Raw genomic sequence first — 23,188 nt, 5'->3', positions numbered from 1 at the left:
TGTGGCCCCCAGGGTTGCTGACCCCACGCACCTAACCCAGCAACAGTAACTTACTGCCTTAAAGGAAGTCCAAGCCTGTCTTTCAATGTTGAGAATTTGGTATCTAGTACAGCACTGAACACAGGACACTATAAATATCCCAAACTAACACATTCCTAGGATGGCATTCTAGCACTGAACTTTAGAGCTGATTTGTAAGTTTCCTCCTGATAGTAAGACAGTAGTCAGCACACTCGGTGATGACGTAGCGACTGTCTTTAGGAACGAATAATCCCCGTGGTGTGCTGTGCACCCTCATGGTGTGTGCACCGGTGGCTGACATGGGATCCCACTGAGAACTTTCGTCCTTGAAAACCATGGAAACCTGGATGCTTATCTAGGATATGGGGCCAGATTTCTACGCTCTCGTGAGCGCGTGAGTTAAAAGGTAAAATTAGACGGCTGGACTAGCTGGGGACCATTCAAGTTTGGGAAATGTCAGCGTGGGCCTCGGACCCTTTCTTTTATGCTGTCCATTCACTGCCGAACCAAACCCACTCCCCTCTGCTGGCCCCCCTTCCTCTTCTCTCGGTTGTAGCTGGTCCCAGTGTAAGCGCACAATTCTTTGCATTGAGAAACATGAGAGTGCAAATACATCTATTCACATACACACGTTTATATCTTTCCCCTTTTTAACGAGACAAGCCTTTATCATGCCCCACTACCTAGAACTGAGCCAGTAGACGGAAGAGTTGTATTTGAATGCCAGCTCTCTGTGAGAATCCACTTAGGAGACAGAAGCCTCCACAACTGAGTTTTGATTTCTTTCTTTCTTTTTAAGTAAACTTTTAATTTTACGATACTTACAGGTACACATGTAGTTCTAGGAGATAGCCGAGAGATCTGGGTACCCTTTACTGAGTCTGCCCCAGTGGTAACGGCTGGGAAAACGACAGGACGAAGTCACAACCAGGTGCGGGGGCGATGCAGCACACGCCCCCCCCCCCCCCACTGGAGTTCTTCACCGTGTCTTCGGGTTGCCCTGCCTTCCTCCCTCCTCCTCCCCACTTCCACCCTAACCCCCACATACGGATCTGTCTGGTCTTGATTTCTCTAATGTTGCTATTTCAAGAATATAATTAATTTTGTTGTTGTTGCCCTTGTCATTTATTTGAAATTACATTACTGAAAGATTTTTTTCTTTTTTTTTGTATCGTTTTATTAGGGGCTCATACAAGTTTTATCACAATCCATGCACACATCAATTGTATAAAGCACATTTGTACATTCATTGCCCTCATCATTTTCAAAACATTTGCTCTCCACTTAAGCCCTTGGCATCAGGTCCTCTTTTTTCCCCTCTCTCCCCACTCCCCCTCCCTCATGAGCCCTTGATAATTTATAAATTATTATTTTGTCAGATCTTTCCCTGTCCGACGTCTCCCTTCACCGTTTTCTGTTGTCCGTTACAATTTTTTTTTCCCATCAGCAAAATTCTCTGGAGATCCATCATGCTGCATTTATTTGTTTGTTTGCTGAGTTGTACTCTATGGTATGGGTGTACAATGATTTGTTTGCTATTCCTTTAAAGGTCATCTGGGTGTGTCCTATCCGTTCATTTATGACCGAAAATGCAATCAACATCTGTGAAGAAGTTTCTGTGTATGTTTTCATTTCTCTGGGATGAATGCCCAGAGACCACTGGAAGATTATATGTTTCTTGCATGTTAAGTTTTTAATTATAATTTTTTTTAAAACTACCAAACTTTTCCATAGCGGCTGTACCTTTGTGCATTCCTACCAGCTCTGGGTGGGAGCCCTGGTGGCTCTATGGCTTAGGCATTGAGGTGCTAATTGTGAGGAGGACCGTTCAAATCCCGTAGCTGATGGTAGCAAACAAGATCAAGCTGTCTGCTCCTGCCCAGATTGAGCGTCCGGGAAACCCTCTCCAAAGTTGCTGTGGGTCAGAAATGGCTCGATGACGGGCGTTGGTTCTTGGGTGACCAGCGCAGCGAAAGCACGTGGCTGCTCTCAGAACCACCACTACCCTCTGAGAGAGAAAGACGTGTCCATCGGTCTCTCTGAGGATTGGCAGCCGTGGAAACCCTGTGGGGCAGTTCTGACGTAGTCCTCCGGGCTCCTCTGAGTGGACTCAGTGGCCATCGGTTTGTTGGTGTTTTATCTGTATGAGAATCTAGCTTCTCCCCGTCTCTCCAGCACCCATGTTGGCATTGTTTTCTCTCGTGCTGACGGGTAGGCAGTGCTCTGGTTGGTTTCATATGTATTTCTCTCACAGCGCATCATTTTGATCCCTTTACTTACCTGCCACCTATGTCGCCTCCTCTGTGGAATGCCTCTTCGCGTCTTTCCCTCCGTTCTAATGGCAGTGTCAGTTTTCCTTGCCCTTGACCTTGGAGAGGTGTGCTGTGGCCCCGCTCCTGTGATTTGGTTCCGTGTCTTCGCGATGGGAGGTGCATATGCCTTCTCCAAATCTGCAGCCTACCTTTTTCATCCTTTGGACAAGTTCTTTTGCAGAGGGAAGAAAGTTAATTTTGTGGGAGTTAAGTAATCAAGTTTTCCTGGCGTGGGTCTGCATTTGTCCTCTCTGTGATTGTCTTTCTGCTTTACTTGACATTAATATGGCTACTCCGACTTTCTTGCCAGCAAGGTTGCACGAGGTACATTTTCAAAATCGCTTTGCTTTTAACCTGTGTTCCATGATGCTTCGGTTACGTTCCATCCACTCTGATCATTTGTATCTCTGACTGATATAATGACGCTGGGTTCATTTATTGGGATCATTGATATTTCAGGTCTCCAGTCTGTCCATTTTTCCTGTTCTCTCTTTTGATTTATATGCTTTCTTATTGATTACTTGTACAATTTTGGGCATCCCATTTCTGATTTATAGATGGTGGTGCTTTTATACATATGTCTTACCTTAGTTTATTTTCTGTAGTTACACTAGGTATTACAACGCACAGGCATAATTAATCATCGTCTGCGGGTTTTGTCCTTTCATCAGTTTGAGTGAAGTATGGAAATCTGACCTCTTTGGCATTCCTATAACCTCTTTCGTTTGCATACATTTAGAATGACATCAGCCAGTGTAATAAATCTGGCTTCAAATATCATTTAGAAGACTCCAAAGGAGAGGCAATGCCTGGAATATTGCTGGCCGTGCGCTTTCTTCCTTCCCTAGTCAATGGCCCAGGAGTCTGACTCTTACCATCACTCCCTTCTTTTGAGAGAACTTTCTCTCACCGTTCTCTCCAGCAGTTCTGCTCCTAACAAATGCACTTGGCTTTGCGTCATCTGAGAACACCTGGACTTCCCCTTTTCCCTTTTGGGGACATTTTTTAAAGTGCCTTTTTATTGGATCTAAGATTCCACATTGAAAAAAAAATTTCCCCCCAATACTTCAGAAATATTGTGATACTTCCTTTTGACCCCCATAATGCCAGTGAAAATCCATTCCCATTCAAATTGTGTATTCCCTGTAGGTATCATGTCATTATCTTTCTGGCTGTTTTTTTGTTTTTTATAATCATTTTATTGGAGGCTTGTACAACTCTTATCACAATCCATACATGCATCCATTGTGTCAAGCACATTTGTACATTTGTTGCCATCATCATTCTCAAAACATTTGCTTTCTGCTTGAGCCCTTGGTATCAGCTCCTTATTTTTCCCCTCCCTCCCCACCATGAATCCTTGATAATTTATAAATTATTATTATTTTATCCTATCTTACACTGTCCACTGTCTCCCTTTGCCCACTTTTCTGTTGTCCATCCCCCAGAGAGGAGGTTATTTGTAGATTCTTGTAATTGGTTCCCCCCTTTCCACCCCATCCTCTCTGGCTGGTCGTAAGAAAATTTTGACTATGTTGAGTGTTGCGTTTACAACTTTGCTCAGCTTCTTGAACCTGTAGGTTTCTGTCTCTTGCTGACCTTGGGTATTTTTCAGTCATTATTTCTGTAGTGTCATAGTTGTGCTCTGCTTCCTTTCCTTGTGAGACTGTTCAAATTCACAGACTTTTCCCCCTGTCCCCGCCTTCTACTGGTGAGCTCATCCATTGAGTGCTGTCTTTATCATTTTAGAAGAATATTTGAAACATTGGAAGTATTTGGCTATTGAAATATTTTTATGATGGATGCTTGAAACTCTTTTCTGGATAATTTTATCATCTCGGTCATCTTGGGATTGGCATCTTTTGGTTATCTTTTTATTTTGCTTGTGATTTATGTGGTTTTCAGTAGGATGAATGATTTTTTTTCTATTGAGACTCGGATATTGTGGGTATTGATTTGGGAAATTGGATCCTATTTTAACACAGCAAGCCCTCTAGCTGGTTGTCTGGGATACCGCTCCATCCAGGGCAGGCTGATGCTGCTTGGTTCTTGCCAAATGCAGGTGGAACATTAGCCTTTCCAGGTGGCCTCTCTCACCATCCACGATGAGGAGTCCTCTTTCCGAGACCGAGGGGAGGGTGCCGGCTCCTTATGTGGTGTCTATGAATTCCCCCTGAGCTGCCACTTCGCTTGGCCCCACCCAAACCCACTGCCATCGGGTCGGTCTTGGTGGACAGCGAGCCCTATGGAGAGAGTGGGTGGAACTGCCGGAGTCTGGGGGTTTGTGCAGCTGTAGCTCTTTGTTGTTGTTGTTAGGTGTGGACACGTGGGTTCTGACTCACAGCGACCCTGTGCACCTGTGTGCCGTCCCACGAGCGTTCTTATTTTCGAGCCTGTTGTTGCAGGTGTCCCCTCCCCTTCCCCCCCCCCCCCCCCCGCCCTCTGCTTTACCAAGCGTGACGTCTTTCTCCAGGGCTGGTCTCTTGGGAATGCGTCCAGAGGGAAGTCAGATGAAGTCTTGCCTTCCTTGCCTCTAAGGAGCGTTCGGTGTGTGCTTCCTCCGAGACGCACTGTTGCCCTCTTGGCAGTCGGTGGCGCTTTATTTTTTTGGACAGTTTTATTAGCATATAGTTCACCTATCATACAATTCAGTCGTTCGGCCATATGAAGAAGAGTTGCCCTGGTATCACCACAAGCAACTTTAGAGGACTTCCAGTATTCTTTGCCGACACCGTAACTCAAATGTGTCCATTTTTCTGAGGCAACTGAAACGCGCACGCCTCGGGTTAAGCGCACCTCAGTCCTCAAAGTAACCTCCTTGCATTTCAACACGTTAACACGTTTACCTTCTACAAGGTGCCTTTGACCTCGTGCCTGTTCTTTCCGTGAGCATCGGCTGAGGAGCAAGACAAAATCCCCGACAGCTTCGATCTTTCTCCACTCGCCACGATGTTACCTACTGGCCACATCGTGCGAGGATTTTGGTCTTCTTTGCATTGAGTTGTAATCTAGACCGATCGTCACTAGCAAATGCTTAAAGTCCTTCCAACTTAAAAATCCTTATGAGAGCAGAAGCTTCATTTTTTTCCATCAAAGCAACTGGTGGATTCAAACTGCTGACCTCGTGAGCACCCCAAGGCATCCCCCACTATGCTCTCAGGGGCAGGGGCTTGTCACTGCCTGGTCGGGGGGGATGTTTCAGCTCTTCCTTATTGCTGCAAATGCAAGTCCACCTAGGGTGCATGATTTTGAGATTTGGGCCGTGAGTTATCTCTTTTCATTTTTCATGTAATCCTTTAAAATATTTGGGTAAAATCATCAGTTGAGCGAGCCATTAAACTTGCAGTAGGTAACATCGGGGCTTTATTTTGCAGTTTAAGATCATTAGTCTCTTGATGAAGCAGAGTTTTACTTTCCAGGTTAGAAATGATGTTGGGTTTAGAATATAAACGTAAAGTTAACATATAGGTAGTGTTACAGATTATTATGGAATTGTTGACTGTTCTCTTGATACAAGAACTTAGGTTTTTAGCTATAATAAAAATGATTCCTTTTAGAGGAATCTAGGAACTGGAATATTTTTATATACCATTAAAAGTGTGTGTCTGACTATGGAATGTTATAATATCTGTACGAACTCTCCCAAAATGATTAAAATGTAAATAAAAGTATGTGTGTGTGAATGTTAATTCACATGAACTAGAGATATGAATTTAGATCATTATAAGCACTTCATCATGCAGAGTGGGAAGATATTTGGTTAAGGATTTACATTATACCAGGTGCTTACATTTCTATAAACTTTGCATGGAGAAAGTATTCAAAAAATTCTACTTTAAAAAAATTATGAGAAGAAATTACTTTGTTATGATGTTATTTTAAAATGAATAATAACAAAATGATGGTTCTTATCCGTTTGTTTCTCAATGTATCAAAGATATGTCCTATGCTTTTCACAGATCGAAATTGTCAAAGACGAATTTAATGAACATTTAGAAGATGTAGACAAGATAAACCAGATCTGCAGAAACCTGCAGTTCCATCTGAGTAAGATGAGCACCTTGGAGGAGCCGCCTTTTGAGAAAGAAGCTAACAGTATTGTGGACAGATGGCTCGATGTATGTAATGATTTAACTGAACAGTAATTCTGTCTGTTTTTATGACATGGAAACAGATTGATCAAATGTGTATTTTTGTCTCATTTTAAAGTTCAAAAATACTGTTTATAAACACATTAAAATGATGTTAAATACATAACTTAGTAAATAACCCCGTAGCAGGCACTACTAGCAAATGTATCTAGTCTTCTAGGTATCGAAATATAAACTCATTTTATTTAAAATAAATATTACACGCTCATTTAAGGTATTTCCATTTAACGATATATTTATTTTACACCTTTTTAGTTGAAGAGTGCATAGGATTTCCTAAAAATTACAAATTAAGGATCAGTCTGCACTATACTTTCACCTCAACCTTAAAAAACAACCATAAAGAACGTGTTTTTGAAATTAGCAAGACGATAACTTTTAATTGCGTATCTGTTGCAGACAGTCAGGCAAATTTATTTTTGTTTGTTTGTGTGTGTGTGTGTGTGTGTGTGTGTGTGTGTGTGTGTGTGTACAAGAAAGGAATGTATGGTAGGCTAAAGGCAGGCTTTCTTTCATGGAGAAAGCTAATTATTTACCCAGTAATGATAAAATGACAACTTATTTTAAAAATGAAAACAGTGTGTGAAAATATATCCTACACACTTTCATCCTAAATGTGCTGTCATGTTCTTGAATTGTGGTAGATCAATGAGAAAACAGAAGACTGCTATGAAAATCTTGGTCGAGCTCTGGCTTTGTGGGAGAAGCTTTTGACTGTAAGAAATGTCATCGACGAGTGGATTGAAAAGGCCCTTCAAAGGGTGAAGTTACCCCTGACCGAAGAGGAAAGAAAACGGCTGAAGGTAATTTAATGGAGAGAAATACATGGCCACAAATCAGTGTAGCTCGTCATGAATGTATCCGTTTGCAGAGCATATTGATACACGCGTGTTTCCCTTTGCTACAAATGCAGCCGTGGATATGGTGGGGCACACAGGGGACAAGGCTATGGAAACTTCCCGAAGGAATCAGTGACTGGGCCTGAGGGATCAGGACCATAGTCAATTGGTATAGCATAATTAAAAAGAAAAAGATTATATACACATATGTACGCATATCTATCTACATATACACACATGAACACGCGTATGCTTTTTCACACAGGCTGATGTGTTAATGTCAAGGTTGCGCTCAGAGCGAGTCAGAAAAAGAGATGAAACATTTTGTTTCTCGAATTATCCCTTGAGTAAGATTTGGACCCTCTATTGTTCCCTTTGTGATATCCAGGTTGGTGCTAGCAGCTCTCCTCAGTCTGGAACCCAGAGGTTCATGAATAAAATGACCATAAACGGGGAAATAACTGGATCACTGTGTGCACAAATGCCTACTTACTTTCGTTTTTATTTTTAAACTTGTATCCTGAGATCTGGGTCCCTAGGTTTTACTAGATGACTAAATGAGTTCCCCCCAAAAGTTAAGACTTCTTACCAGAAGCCCCGTCAGAATGAAAAACTGTTTTCAGGAGAGGTCAGTGTAGGCGTGAGAGGTCAACAAACATTTTCATAAAGGGTCAGCTAGTGAATTTTACAGGCTTGTGGGCCATTCCATCTGTATTGCAACGCTTCATTATGACTGTTGTAGTATGGATGCTTTTTTGGTCACAAATCAAGTTAGCAAACACATCATCTCTGTCTTGCTGTCTTATAGCCAGAGCACGTCTCTCAGTTACCACGTTTGCCCGACAGCTCGAGGCACTTGGGTTTATACTCGCCGAGCTGTCAAAAAGCAAATGATTGGCAGAAACCTAAAAGGCGCTCTCAGTTTCTGTATACCAACAATAGTAATTCTGGGTGCCAGAAAAGAAGAAAATAAAAGCATTTTTTTCCTTTAACGTCATGTATTTTAGGAAGATCTACATGCCCAAGAACAAAAACTTCCAGAAGTTTTCAAGAGAGTGGCTGAAGTACAATTTCTGCTTCAAACCAATGAGATCCCTCTTGAGTTGCAGGTAGGAGCATTTCTGTTCACAACCCCAATGGAACTTGCTTTATACCCTCTCTGTAATGTTCATAAACCCCAAATCCTAAACCTTAAGCCTAAAGTAAAATTAGAATCATTATTTCCTTGACATTTATTTGATGCATCTTGAGTGCAAAAGAATTTTCAATATTGGGAGTGGTAGAGACGAATTCATTTCCGCGCGCAACAAAGTCTCAAGTTACTGTCTAGCAATCTAGTCAAATAAAGGTTCTCATAAGACTTTGTGTGTGTCATGGTTTCAGATGATGGAGTCTTTGATTCTGAAGAAAATGGAATATGTGAAAATGGGTTTAGCAGGTGAATCCAGAAGCTGTGCCTTCAGTGGTGACCCAGATGAACTAAGAGAGGACCTGGACCAGGCCAAAACTCAGATCGGAATGACGGAATCACTCTTAAATGCCCTGTCTCCTTCAGACAGCTTGGAAATCTTTACTAAACTAGAGGTGCCTGACGCTTCTCTTCTGATTCAGTTTGACCTTCACACTTATTTGTCACACATAGTCTTCGTCTATTTAGGATAGCCAACATAGAAGATGTCCGGGGGGTGGGGGAGAGAGGGAACTCAGAAAAGCAGGTCATGTGGGTTTAACACTTTCAACTTTGCGTTGCGTGTGCACCGTAATGATTGGATCTTAAATTGTGTCACCTTATCCATGTAACAGCCAAGAGAAAGTAAATCTACCCCACAGAACATTGTCTATATCTTTTTATGAAAACAGTTGAGAGAGACTATATTTGATGTGAATCTGCCCACTTTAAGACTTACGGTTGTTGTTTCCTTGCTTGTTTCTATTTAGGAAATCCAGCAGCAAATCCTCCAGCAGAAGCACAGCATGATACTACTTGAGAATCAGATAGGCCGGTTGACCCCTGAGCTCTCTGAGTTAAAGAAGCAATACGAAAGCGTCAGTGATTTATTTAATACCAAAAAAAGTGTCTTGCAAGATCACTTTTGTGCTTTACTGCATGGTAGGTGTGGTGATGCCTGTACGGCGTCTGGGCAGCCCGGGGCCTGACTGTGGTGCTGGGATGCCAGAGCTAATCAAGCCCAGCTAGAGTGGGCTGCCGAGAGTTGCTTTAAGAAGGCAATATACAGACACTCACTTTTGGGGGGCGCAACTCACTGATCTGTGGCTGCCATCAACAGCACCGATTTCTTTCAAGACTCTGTGTTTTTTTTTTTAACATTTTATTAGGGGCTCATACAACTCTTATCACAGTCCATACATATACATACATCAATTGTATAAAGCACATCTGTACATTCCTTGCCCTAATCATTTTCTTTTTTTTTCCCTTTTCTTTTTTTACATTTTATTAGGGGCTCATACAACTCTTATCACAATCCATACATATACATACATCAATTGTATAAAGCACATCCGCACATTCTCTGCCCCAATCATTCTCAAAGCATTTGCTCTCCACCCAAGCCCCCTGCGTCAGGTCCTCTTTTTTTTTCCCCCACCCTCCCCGCTCCCCCCAAGACTCTGTGTTTTATGTCATGAAAGAAAATCGCCAAGCTCTGCGTGTTTGACCCGCTTGTTGTGATCAGTGATTCTGGGAGTGTGCCAGTGAGCAGACCGCCCTTCCCAGTCTTGCAGAAAATACATCATAATTATTTTCTAGCTGCTTTTGCGAGCGCGTCAGAAGCGCATTTTAAACGTCTTTAACAAGATTTATGTAGTCCTCTGTGAAAGAATCTCTCTCCTCCACCCCACCTTACAAACCATTTCCCCCGCAGATCAGTGCAGGAACTGTGATGACTGGGTCAGCAGCATTAAGATGAGCCTGAAGGAAGGTTTTAATACATCAGAAACCAAAACAAGCTTGGAACAAAAGCTACAGAAGCTGTCGGTAAGATTTATGTATACATTTAAATGACCCTTTTTGGACTGTCTTAGCAAACTTTGGAGGTATTGGACTATTTATTTAAATAAAGAGCACAATAATTACTTTGTCTTAATAGCTTTCTTACAGAAAAGAGATTGGTTCCAAACAGCCTAGTTTTTTTCCCCAAGAATTTCTCAACTCTCTTTACAGTGTAAGGGCGCATGCAAGTGACTTTTAATGAGCCCCACTTTCACTTCGTTATAAGATACTGTTTAATTTCATGTTCATGAATGAATTCAGTTGCCTTAAAATCATATTCGTTTTAAAAAAACCAATTAGCACATCTTTGGGGGGGGGAATTCTTGGCTTTTGGTAAGTCCTGTATATATTTTTAAATCTAGATGAACTTTAATATGCTGCTGTTTCGAGTGTTAATCATCTGCTTCCATAAAGATTTACAGTCTTGCAAATCCTAAAGAGCAAGTACTCTTCTACTGGGTTACTGAGATGGAATTTACTCAAAGGCAGTAGGTCAGTCATAATTAAAGAATGTGCATAATTAAAGAAGCCAGCTGTCTCCAACGTCCAATAACTTATACTTTCATTAACACCAGACCTTGGTGAAATGGTGGATGTCAAAATTGCTTACTTCTGTCTGAAATGGTAGATGTTTGAAAATAACCTAATTACCAATGAAGAATTGCATACCCAGATAATTAAACAGTTCCACAGTGGAATATGGAGCCATTGGAAAGGAATGAGGAAGCTTTTATGAAATGGTGGAAAGATCTTGACAGTAGGTTAAATCATACTAGGTAAAGAGAATATTTACAGTTTATGAAAGTGATTTAAAACAGTGGGAAGGAAAGAGGATCTAGCCCAGTCCGCTTGTAGATGTGTTAAAGAAAATCTCTGGGAAGATACACAAGACACTAAGAAGTGTGCTCTCCTCTGGGCTAGTTTCCCTGCCGTTGCTGCTGTTCACCTTCCGAGGGGCATTATTTTGCTTCACATAGTTCCCAGAAAGTCAGTCATGTACTTCTAGAATTGACATAGTCCTCTTGTAGCCATTTCACTGAGGCAGGTCTTCATCGCCCTCTCAATGCGTGGAGGGCTACGAGGGTGCATATCTGGGCACAGATTTGAACAGCAGGACTGTGTGTGGTCGAGGCCTCACCCCAAACCGAACTCACTGCCGTTGGGTCCGTGCTGACTCTCGGCAACTCTGGATCCGGGTGAAAGTGCCCTGCGGGTTTCTGAGCCTCTGTCCCCCGAGGGGCGGCTGGTGGTTTCGAATTGCTGGCCCTGCAGTCAGCAGTCCCACGCGTAACCACTATGCCACCGGGGCTTCTGGTAGAGACCATAGTTGCCACGAAAACATAATTGGTTTTTGTCTCCCTTAAGGATTTCTTGACTCTGGAAGGAAGAGACAGTAAAATACAGCAGGTGGAAACTGTGTTGAACCAGGTGAAAAAACATCTGCCGAAAGGACATGTGAAGGAGCTTAGCAGTTGGATCCAGAGACAAGAAATCGAATTAGAAAATTTGGATTCCGTGTGCCAGGCACGAGCAAAGGAGCTCGAAGACCGCGTGCAGCAGCTGCTGAGGTGGGGCGCGAAGGGGGTGCGGGAAAGCGCTTGTCCCATCATGTCTTCGTACACCCTCGGCTTCTGTGTAGCACTGGGCGTTTCAAAACAAAATCCATGCCTTTAAGAATACACAGAAGTGTGAGGAAATTTTGAAATGATCAACTATGCCAGAATTTTGATTGATAGTTGCCCTCCAGGACACATTTTTGAGGCTCGTTGCTTTAATATTATGCAATTCCACTATGCAATAGAGACTATCATTATTCAAGTTTTGATAAAGAATACAATGCACCTAGCTTCTGGTCGATCTGTGAAAAATCTGGTTGGGTCAGGTGGTTCATGTCCACTTCTCAGTGTCAGCATGTGAAATGAATTCCCCAATTTACTTTTTTTTTTAACTTTTGGCTGAGTTTACATTTTAACATATGCCATGCTCTCAAAGGCTCCAGGAGGCTCACGGAGACCTGAGTAGTTGGCTGAGTAATCAAGAGGAGAAATGGAAAGAAATGGGAGAGTCGGGAGAGCAAATGGCATTACATCGCCAAGCATTTGACACCAAGAGGTATTCATGAACTATGTTTATTCAGCGCACCCCCACGCCCACCTCCCATGGTATGTCTCCTATAAACCTTCCATGATATTTGGAATTTACAGGGAACAATTTGCATCTCTGGCCCAGTTGAACAACTCTTTGAAGGAATATGGGCTCGGTGAAGAAGAAGAAATAATAGCTGAATCAACACTTTTGATGGAGAGATACCAGGCATTTTTGAGAAGATTTGATGAACATGGTGGAGAAGAGATGTTATCTCCTGCGGACGACCAGCGCTTTCACGAGCTGGCTCAGGATGTAATTCATTGGATAACCGAGTGTAAAGACTCCCTCATGGTTCTTAATTCATCCGAAGGCAAGATGCCGCTTGAAGAACGAATCCAAAAAATAAAGGTAACTCAATTGCAGAGGTGCGAGGGCAAACGGAATTTCAAAGGTCAGAGTGAACTGTGCTGTTGAAAAGAGCTAGAGAAAGGCTGCCAAGACTTATTTCTTCATGGAAGCGAGGATCTCTGTGAAAAGGTTGAGGAAATTCAGATTCCTGGTGTGATGGGCCTGAAATTATTTTAATGCTTATGAAGAAGAGAGAGCATGCTTATTCTCGGGGAGGCCAACGTTCAGTTGTCTGACGGCCGTGAGAGCAGAATTGAAATACAGCTGAACGGAAACTGTCACCCGTGGGACTTGGCTAGCATTGAACGAAGGCCGTGTTTGCACTATGATACCTTGAGGTTTTTTTACATCCCACACGACCCTCTGATTGTTATTTTCGTAAGCCTGCTAGACCAACACGTTACTGGTGTCCATGTTATTTTCTGTTCGGGGATTTAATATTCCCAGCAGCAAACCCCCTCGCTAGCCTGCTCTGAGGTTTCTAATGCAGCTCTTCTCCCAACTGGACTCCTTTGTGATCTGGCAAGCTGCTTTCTCCCCTGCAAGTAACATTTTTTTTTTTCACCCTGACTATGGCCCTCCCGGGATGGCTAGCCAGCCCCAGGCCCAAAGCGGCATGCGTCTGTGAACCTTGGCAGCCCCTTTCACAGCCCTCTGCCTGACCCTCTGCCCGTCTCAATTATGATGTACCATGAACGCTCTACCCAGAGCAAACATACAATTTTAATTGTTTTATTTTTCTACTACACATGGGTCCTGCCAAACGCAATCCGTGATTTCTTGATCATGGTGTGTATTCTAATTATACAAAATAGGATCTAAAGTAACATTTTCAGACGATTAAGTGAGGGTATATGAGACCGAAGTGCATTTCTAGAAATGGCACAGAGATAGGAAATGCATGCTTGGGCGTGCTTTGCCAGAATTTTTTTACAAACAGGTGTCACTCCCATGCATTACATGTGTATGTACATTATTTACATGAGTGTACTGTTTGCATATATATCCACTTAGTGCGAGAGACCGATGAGGCTTTCTACTCCCATAGCAATGAACCCTTAGGAAACCCCCGGGGACAGTGCTCCTCTGTCCTGTAGCGATAATGTCAGCTGACAGGGACTCGTTAGCAGTGAGGCAACAGCAGTGGCTTCGGCAAAGTGAAGGGCAGGGCCGCTGAGGACATCTTTTCGAGACTGGATATGTCTGGGGCATCCAGCCTGCTAGATTCTGAGCGGGCGACTGAGGTTTGTTGGCGGTTGAGAGCATGGAGGACTGAGCTCCCTTTCTGTCTGAGGGATTAAAAGAGACATTGCTGAAAGAACTGGCAGGGATCGCACAGCGGTGTGAAGGTGATGTGACCATGGTGGGGAGGCGATAAGATAGATGTGGTGGTGATTGTACAACTCCCCTTGATATGACTGAACAATTGAACTATTCAGCTGTAGAATATGTGAATTATGTACCAGTAAAACGGATGGGGCGGTCGTGGGGAATACACGGTAAAAAATGCACCTGCTTCAAAGGACTCCAGCCAAAGAAGAAACACACGTGGGGGTTTGAGGAAGGACGGGTGAGGGATCGTGCGGGCTGACGTCATCCGCAGGGGTTGAAGTTTTGGCTGAGCTGTGTCCCCGAGAAGGCAGTCCTTGAGCAGTGTTTCCGAGAGGGAAGAACTTGGCTGTCTGAGCAAAGACCGGAAAGGGGCATTGATGTGAGGCTGGAGAGAGGAGGGCAGACCGGAGGAACACTGCGTTCTCCAGTGGGACGCCAATGCCTGCCCTTGGCTGTGAGAAAACAGTGCGTTGTTGGTATTGTCAGCGTCATTTCCCATCTGGCACTATCAATGGAATGCCTAAGAAGCAGGACTTTCCGGTTTTCTACGGGAATATAGTTGACTCGCGGGCAGTTGGAGAACTAAGGAATACGATCAGGTGAAAGTGGGCCGTGTTTATGGAGAAGCGACTCTGTATAACACCAGAGGAGATTATGGTTTTCTGGATATTTCTGAATTTTGAAATATGCTCTCTAGTTAGTTAGAATCTCAACATAAAGTCTATAAAGAAAGAGTTGAAGGGGGGCGAGGAAGAGATGTGTACTGTCCCAAAGTAATGCAAGTGAAATGTTTCATTCAGGAAATCATCTTACTTAAACCTGAAGGGGATGCTAAAATCCAGAGCATCATGAAGCAGGCTGGTTGCAGCAAGGCGCCCATAGCCCAGAAGACTCTCGCTGATATCAGGCATCAGTGGGACAACACACTCCATTTAGCCAACACGTACCTAAGGTAAGGGGCGTGCCTTTCCTAATTGCATCGTTTTTCATTGTGAATGAAGCCATACCAAGTGTGTTTGGTCTGCATCCTGGATTGGGATGTGTTAGCTATTGGAGAGCAAGTCAGCCAAGTCAAGGACACCCGCTATGCCAGTGACAGAAACGGAGATTTCTCCAGATGAGATCTGGAATGACCGTGTCCTGACTGTAGTGGCAGTGTTGTTTCACTTGTGCGTTGCTGTAGAGTTCTTAGTAGCAAATTGACATCATCTTATATTCCACCTTCAATATCTTGCTTTTGTGCCAAAACCCCCGGCTCCAAACAACCTCAGTATATCTGCCCGGTATCTCTGTAGAATACGTGAACTCTGCTTTCACCATATTCTCTAGTGTCTCAGCGTTGATAAATGTTGACTTTCACTTTATTCTGGTGAAAATCCTTAATTCATATCATGTGTCTTAAGTGATACATTTCCTGTCTGGCAGAAATCAGATCATATAGTAATTGAATTTATACCTTATAGGCACTATTAGGACATGTTTGAAAATTGGTTCTCAGTTAAAAAAATTTTTAAGATCATTTTATTTGGGGCTTTTACAGCTCTGATAACTATCCATACATCAGTTGTAGCAAGCATATGTGTATGTATGTCACCATCATTATTTTCTAAACATTTATGTCGTATTTGAGCCTTGGTATCACCTCTTTTTACCCTCCCTTCCCAGCCTCCTACCCTCATGACCCCTTGAAAGATTATACATTATTATTATTTTCATATCTTATATGACTGCTGTCTCCCCCTGCGATTTCTTCCCCCCTCCACTCCTCACCTTCCCTTTACCCTCCTGACTACTCCCATTTCTGTTCCTGAGGGGTTTATCTGACCTGGATTCCGTGTGTCCTGAGCTCTTACCTGTACCTGCGTACATGCTCCGAACCCAGCCTGCAGCAAAAGGCAGGCTTGGTTGGGGTCACGTTAGTAGGGGGTGAGGAAGCCTCAAGGAACCAGAGGAATATTGTGTGCTTCATCGGAGCTATACTTCACCCACTCAGGTCAAGTTTTATGTGACAAAAACAATTCTTTGTTAAATTTTACTGCAGTTAAGTTGTCTAACTTCTTAGTTAAACTCCATGCTGCTTAGAATTTCTGAAATCATACATGAGTGTTCTTTTAATAGTTTAAATTGTAACACATGTTCCATTGTAACATGCAACACGACAGTCCGTTTTGTTTAGTGTCCTTTTATTTAGAAAGTATTTTGTTCAATGTAGCCATCAAGAGGCACTGCTGCTGGAGGGCGAGAAGTATCTGCAAAGCAAGGAAGCGCTGAGGTTAATGCTCACAGGACTAAAGACGAAGCAAGAAGCTGGCTTTGCGCCGCAGACTGGGCTGCAGGAGAAGAAAGCTCAGTTAAAGAATTACAAGAAATTCCTCCAGAAAGCACAAGATTTGACATCGTTGCTAGAGGAGTTAAAATCCCAAGGGAATTACCTCTTGGAGTGCACTAAAAACCCCAACTTTAGTGAAGACCCTTGGCTGGAAATTAAGCATCTACATGAGAGTCTCCTTCAACAACTGCAGGTGACGGGACAAACTGAACACTGTCATAATTGTCATGGTTTTGCCTCTGAATAATAGGGAAGATTTATAAGTGCAACTATAGTTTGTTCTTTGTTTAGATCAAAAGACTTTTTTCTTAAAAACACCGTAACTTTTCATTTTTAGATGTAGATGCTACCTCCTTAAGAGCGGAGGAATTAATCCAGTTAATTATTGCAAAGGGCTAAGTGTTGTGCGATTTGGCGATTTGAGGATGTTATTTCTTCTCCTTGGAGTTTCTTTTTCAGCAATAGGAAGGGTTACAATTCAGTTAGGCATCTTCAGGATGGTGCCCAAAGTGATCAGCGCTGTCTAGCCCTCTGTCTTTTATCCTTCTACTTTGATCGTTTTATGCTGGTTGATGGTTTCTTTGGGTTGAGGTTTAATTCTATAATTCTACAGGCGTCACCTGCAGAACCCACTCTCTTTGAAAGGAGTGTGAGCACAGGAATCCAGGAGAACAGACAGGAGCAGCTCCAGAGGGCTCCCCAGCCCGTCAGTCCTTGCAGAGGCAGCAAACTTTACCGTTCTCCCTCGGAGCAGCTGAGCGTTTGAACTACTGACCATGGGGTTAGCAGTTCAACTCCTAATCAATCCACTCTGCCACCAGCTGCCTTTCACTACAAGGATAGGAGACAGGATCTTGCTGTTGGGTTTTTGGGGGACACGATTCAGTTCATGACAAGTAGTGATTACTTTTGTGATCTGATCTGCCCGTGTTCGTCTTATTTGGGGCCCGGCAGAGATCCTTTGCACTTGACCTCGGGTTCCTTTCTCCAATGGAGCTTCAGAGTTTGAGTCTCTGGAAAGCAGCCTGGGGTTAGGATGATCTTACACAGTCTCTTTCCCAAGTGTGGGTACATGGGTAATTAAGGGGCTGCTTTATTATGAGTGCTTAATATTTGGTTATATAATTTGTGGCCATTTAGCTTTGACAACCTCTTGAAAGATGAAAATTGTTTTCAGAAATAAAGTGAAAGCAGAAAAGCATGGGAGCAAAAAAATCTGACTTCCGTAACAACAAATATGCCTTTATTCTCTTACAGTGAAACTTCTCAAACTTTAAATCTTAAGAAGTCTAGACAGTTGGTGGCCGTACTCCCGTTTCAGTGAAACGGTGAAAAGAGTAATCATCTCCTGAGTGAAAAAGTTTGGAGAGAAATAACTTGCAAATTAATACTGGTTTTATTTTTAGGATTCTGTGCAAAAGCTGGAAGGTCATGTTCAAGAGCACCACGCGTATGAGGTGTGTGTCACAGACCTGAATGCCACACTGGACAAATTTGCCGAAGAACTTGCCAGTTTTTCTATTGAGACTATGGATCAAATAGCCATGGAGGGAAAACTGCAGAAACTACAGGTATTAGACAATTTCCAGTCATATATATATGTAATTAGTATTCATAACAACTTGTCTCTATCCAACTTTCTGTCTCTTAAATGCTCTCTTGGCATTCTGCTAGTTCACCTTTTGTCCAGGTTCTTCTTGTATTCGATACATTCATTCTCCTTTTGTTTAAAACACCTGACTTTCATTTATCCTCAAGAACCAGCGTTAGCTAACACCTTCTCCAGAAAGCCTTTCTGACCAGCCTTCCCGTGTCTAGGCTGCCTTTGTCCTCTTGCCTTAGGCTCTCCTCTGCCCACATTTCTCAGCCTAAATACATTCTATTATGCACACCTGTTCCTTTGTGTTTCTATCCCACTAGACCACAGGTGCTTGATGACACTGCATTTTACTCATGCAGAACTTCAAGAGGCGCTTCAGCGTCATTCTGGCGGTTGGTTGAATGAACATTCATTTGTTATGTGGTACAATTAGGGTAACAGTTGCCATCTATTGACTCTGATTTATATCAGTTCCACTTGTGTCAGAGTAGGCTGTTTTCCATTGGCTTTTCAGTGGTTGGCCTTTCTTTTTTTCCCCTTTTATTAAATTAAAGACTTTTATTGGGGGCTCTTACATCTCTTTTCACAATCCATACATTCTTCCAATGTGTCAAGCGCATTGGCATGTATGCTCCCATCTTTATTTTAAAAGCAATTTTTTTCTACTTGAGCTCTTGATATCAGCTTCTCATTCCCCCCTCCCTCCCCGCCTGCCCTCCCTCATGAACCCTTGATAAGTTATAGATTATTATTTTCATATATTAAATCATCCTGTCACCCTTCACCCACTTTTCTGTTGTTCATCCCCCTGAAAGGGGGGTTATATGTTAATCCTTGTGTTTAAATGCCCCTTTCTCCCTCCACCTTCCCCTTATCCTCTTGGTATATCTACTCTCCTTGTTGGCCCTGAGGGGTTTATCTATCCTGGATTCCCTATGTTGTGGGCTCTTTTCTGTAGCAGTCTGGTCTAATCCGATTTGTAAGGTAGAATTGAGGTCATGATAGTGGGAGGAAGGAAGCATTAAGGAACTAGAAGGAAGTTGTGTGTTTCATCAGTGCTATACTGTTCCCTGACTGGCTCATCTCTTCCTTGTGACCCTCTGTGAGAGGATGTCCAATTGTCTTCAGATGGGCTTTGGGTCTCTACCACTCCACCCTCCATGCACATTGGGTATGATTTTGTTCTGGGTCTTAGATGCCTGATATCTGATTCCCATTGACACCTCATGAGCACACAGGCTGGTGTGCTTCTCCCAACGGTGGCTGACTCTTCAGTAGTACGTTATCAGGTCAGAGTTCCTCTCGGTGGGCTCCAGCTTCTGATTTTTCCGTTATTCCATTAACCATTTGCACCACCCCGACCACTCTAATTGGGACCCAAACAAAAACCACAGAAGCCAAAGCCAACACCACTGAGTCCATTCCAAGTCTTAGGGACTCCAGATAGGGTTCCGAGGTTCTTTCTGGATCACACCGCCTCAACCTTCTCCTGGGGGGTGGTTGGTGGTTTTCAACTGGCCGCTTGCAGTCACCAGTCCAACCCGTACCTGACAGGGCCACGAGGGCTTCTTCTAATTAGGACAGTGACTGATTTACCTGGTAATGTCAAGGCTTATATGATTTAACAATAACTTCAGTAGGTACTGTAATACATCACATTCATTTTAATTCACAGTTTTCAAATTTACTTCTTCCACACATGCACGTACCTACTCTATTTTTGATCTTGCACCATCAACCTACAAAGCGCCCTGGATTTTAAATATTAACAGTGGATTCAGGCAGACCCAGGCATCCTCAAACTATGGCTCATGGCCACATGCGGCCCACCAAGGATGCTCCCCCCTTATTTTTTACTTCAAAATAAGATATATGCACTGTGCATAGGAATTTGTTCATTGTATTTTTTATAACTATAGTCCGGCCATCCAACAGGTCTGAGGGACAGTGAACTGGCCCCCTGTTAAAAAAGTTTGAGGACCCCTGCTCGAGTCTTTTCAGTGCTCTGCACATAGTAGATGTGTATGAGTCAGTGTTCTAACTGCGTAAGAGGCTGCATCTTGAACAAAATACATGTTCAACGTTCTCTGTTAGCCGCCACCTCTGCCCAGGTCCGTGCTGTGAAAAATTCCCATGTCAACCAAAATCAAGTTGAGAATTTGCGTTGGAATGCTACCTTTATTTAAATCTTGCCCAGAGCTTAACCTTTGCGACGTGCATGTGTGTTTTGATAAACGTTTCCCGCGGGTGAAACAGCAGAACCTCTCACGATTTACAGAACCCAGTGACCACTTGCGACCATTGAACGCTTTGTGACAATCTCCTCTCCACTCACAGGACCTGGAGGCGAGGCTGAGTCTCCAAAATGGTGCATTCGAGAAGATTTCAACGTTGTCCGAATCCATCAAGCAAAATACATCCTGGGTGGGACAGAAGACTATTGAGGATGCTCTCTCATCGCTGAAGGGTAAACAAGAAGAGTTGGAAAAGAGACTGAGCTCTGCTAAGCAGGAGGCCGAGAAGTGGCTCCCGAGTAGCCTCCAATCAAAATGCGCCACAGACGGGCAGGAGCAGTGGGCTCCCCTAGACAGCGGGCAACCCGTCCCTTCGGGTGTGCGGGCGCCCACTCCAGCCGCCGCTGCCGGGGAGACGCACCAGGTAGGAGCTGTGACTGCTCGGGCCGCTGCGGCTGAGCCTGAAGAGGCGGTCGGTCCTGAAACCAGGGTCGTGACTCAGCGTTCGGATTTCATAATTAAACCCTCCACATGGAGTAAAAGAGCCCTTAGAAAGCTGCCCAGGATTTCCGTGGAGGAATATTACTGTTCCGTCTGCTGAAATGCCCGTCATCAATTTAGGCTTATTATTCTCTCGCATCTGTAATCAGATGCAGCCTCTTGGGTCAAGAGCACAAAGGCAAATTAGAAAAGAAAATGTTCTTTACCGCTTTTCTTAGACAAAAAAAAATTCAAGAGCCCAATTTTTCTTCTTCTTCTTTTTTTTTTTTGCCTTACTCTGTAATGAAATAAGAGACTATTTGAAAGGATAGGCTTATATTTTTTCTTATGTTAACCCTGTACTGCAAGTATATGTTTACTGTTATCAGTTCGTCTAATGTGAGAACATCCATTAGCATTCAGGGTCCTCATTTTCTCGGTGGAGATACAGAAGAATGTTGTTCATTCCTTTGTGTGTTTGTTTGTTTTCATTCTGCACAACCAGATGGGTTGAAGTGCTTTCGCATAGCTTAGAATGTGAAATAGAAAAGGCGGAAAGAGAGACCGTTGAAAGGTTTCCCTGGCAGGCAACTCACAATCGAGGGTCCCAGAGGACAAAAGTAAGGGTTAGATCATTCAGGTGTGAGTTTCTTTTTGGGTTTTTATGGACTAAATAGTCCACAGGAATCAATGCCACATCAACTTCCATTGTCTCAGTGGAACAGTAAAGCATGAGGGGGTTGAAAGGACCCAGATAGAATTTTCTAGAAATGGGTAGCTGAAATGTAAATGTCAAGTGAGCATCTTTCTGACCCGGAGAAAATACTTCTCATCCATCCCTTAGCAGTGTTAGTTAGCGGTGGTTGAGCAACTATTGCTTGTAAGGATTCCGGGCTCCTGGAGTGAGACTTTTAAAGTAGTCCGTGTGAAAAGAAAGTGGCTGAAATGTGACCGATATTTAAAGAGAAATTGATAAGTAAGAGGAAGACTCTCTGAGCCCTTTCTATGAGAAAACTCAAAGAGTGGAGGAGGGACCGGGTCTTATTTGAGGACCTGGTGGCTAAAGGGCGTTGCCTGAAATTGTTATATGGGCTTCACGGATCCATGTTGACTGGAAATTCCCAAAATGCCATACCGTGTATGGAAAACTCTATCACTCAGTTTAAAAAAATGTTGCCTAGAATCAATTCTGACTCATAGGAAAGAGTAGAATCATCCCATTGGTTTTTCCAGGCCTCTAACCTTTATGGAAGCAAACACGCCTTTATCCCATGAGATGGGTGTAGGTTTCAAACCTCTGACTTTCCGGTTAACAGCTGAGCACTTCTTCACTGTTACATAAACCACCAGGGCTGCTTTTAGGCCTTGAGTAAACCAAATAACCAAACCCATTGCTATCCACGTGGTTCTGACTCATCGCAACTGAAGAGAGGGTAGAGTAGAATTGCTCCCTGGTGTTTCTAAGGCCAAATAGCTCGGTGGGAGCAAAAAGTCTCATCTTTCCAGTGGGCTTGAGCTACCAACCCTTTGCTGAGCAGCACAACACGCACCCAGCAGGGCCACCAGACAACGGTAATGCAAGAAACGCAAGAAATGCAAGTGCTTCGCAGAGGAGCCTCGCTGTCCCGGCACAGGGCATACAGCAGCGCAGTCCGCTGGCTCTGAATCTCATTAGAGCATTGTGCCACGGAAAATAAGTACTTAACTCAGGAGCAAACATTTACCAAGATTTGTTTTTATTCTGCTAGAAAACAAGGCTACGGTTGTCACAGCTTCAGGTCGAACACTGATGCAATACCCGGTTAATGCTCACTTCCCAGGCCCGTTTGGAGTGTATTAAGTGATTTAAAATCACCGCCAGAAGAACTGTTAGCAACTTTTTTTTTTTTTGCTCTCTCTTCAACTTAAAAATTTGTTTTAAATTTCATCATACGCTTTGTAAAAAGTGCGATTGCTCTTTTCAGAAGCGGCCAGGGTTGCTCGTATCTATTTGAATTATTGTCAAGAATTTCACTTGAGATGAAATTTAAAGGACATTTTACTCGTTCTTTATCAGAAACATTAAGCAGACTTAGAGATAAAAGAAGGACAAATACAACCCGAATGGTACGGATGCTTGTGACCCAGACCAACTGGATATTTATATATGTGTGAACTTCGATGCATTTTTAAGTATCAGTAGACAGAAGTGCTTACCGTGTCCCCCTCCCTCCACAGGTTAAATCAAGTCATAAATGAGACAATGGCCAAAAGTGAAGATTGCCTAATCCCTTAATATTCTTTCTGGTTGTTAATAGCTGAAAGGATGAAAGGAAAAACAGGGGAGATAATACATTCCTAATTTATCACTTTCTCAAAGAATCATAAAGCAGCATGAGAAG

At 43.2% G+C, this 23,188-nt stretch overlaps 1 protein-coding gene across 4 annotated transcripts in view; it reads left to right on the top strand.

The window, feature by feature from the left end:
* The window catches only part of SYNE2 (spectrin repeat containing nuclear envelope protein 2), a 284,685-nt gene that overhangs the window by 87,692 nt on the left and 173,805 nt on the right, over positions 1–23,188 (top strand). For all 4 annotated transcript variants that reach the window (XM_075531883.1, XM_075531885.1, XM_075531884.1 and 1 more), the window contains exons 32-44: positions 6,293–6,451; positions 7,129–7,287; positions 8,331–8,432; positions 8,707–8,907; positions 9,262–9,433; positions 10,209–10,321; positions 11,702–11,904; positions 12,329–12,448; positions 12,541–12,832; positions 14,965–15,116; positions 16,377–16,686; positions 17,900–18,064; positions 20,431–20,751. In XM_075531883.1, coding sequence (XP_075387998.1) covers positions 6,293–6,451; positions 7,129–7,287; positions 8,331–8,432; positions 8,707–8,907; positions 9,262–9,433; positions 10,209–10,321; positions 11,702–11,904; positions 12,329–12,448; positions 12,541–12,832; positions 14,965–15,116; positions 16,377–16,686; positions 17,900–18,064; positions 20,431–20,751 — 2,469 coding nt within the window. The remainder of the gene's footprint in view (positions 1–6,292; positions 6,452–7,128; positions 7,288–8,330; positions 8,433–8,706; positions 8,908–9,261; positions 9,434–10,208; positions 10,322–11,701; positions 11,905–12,328; positions 12,449–12,540; positions 12,833–14,964; positions 15,117–16,376; positions 16,687–17,899; positions 18,065–20,430; positions 20,752–23,188) is intronic.

The sequence above is a fragment of the Tenrec ecaudatus genome, chromosome 14, assembly GCF_050624435.1.
Source record: "Tenrec ecaudatus isolate mTenEca1 chromosome 14, mTenEca1.hap1, whole genome shotgun sequence".
Lineage (NCBI taxonomy): Eukaryota > Metazoa > Chordata > Mammalia > Afrosoricida > Tenrecidae > Tenrec > Tenrec ecaudatus.
Note: the sequence above shows the minus strand (reverse complement) of the source record. Positions and strands in the feature narration are given on the sequence as shown.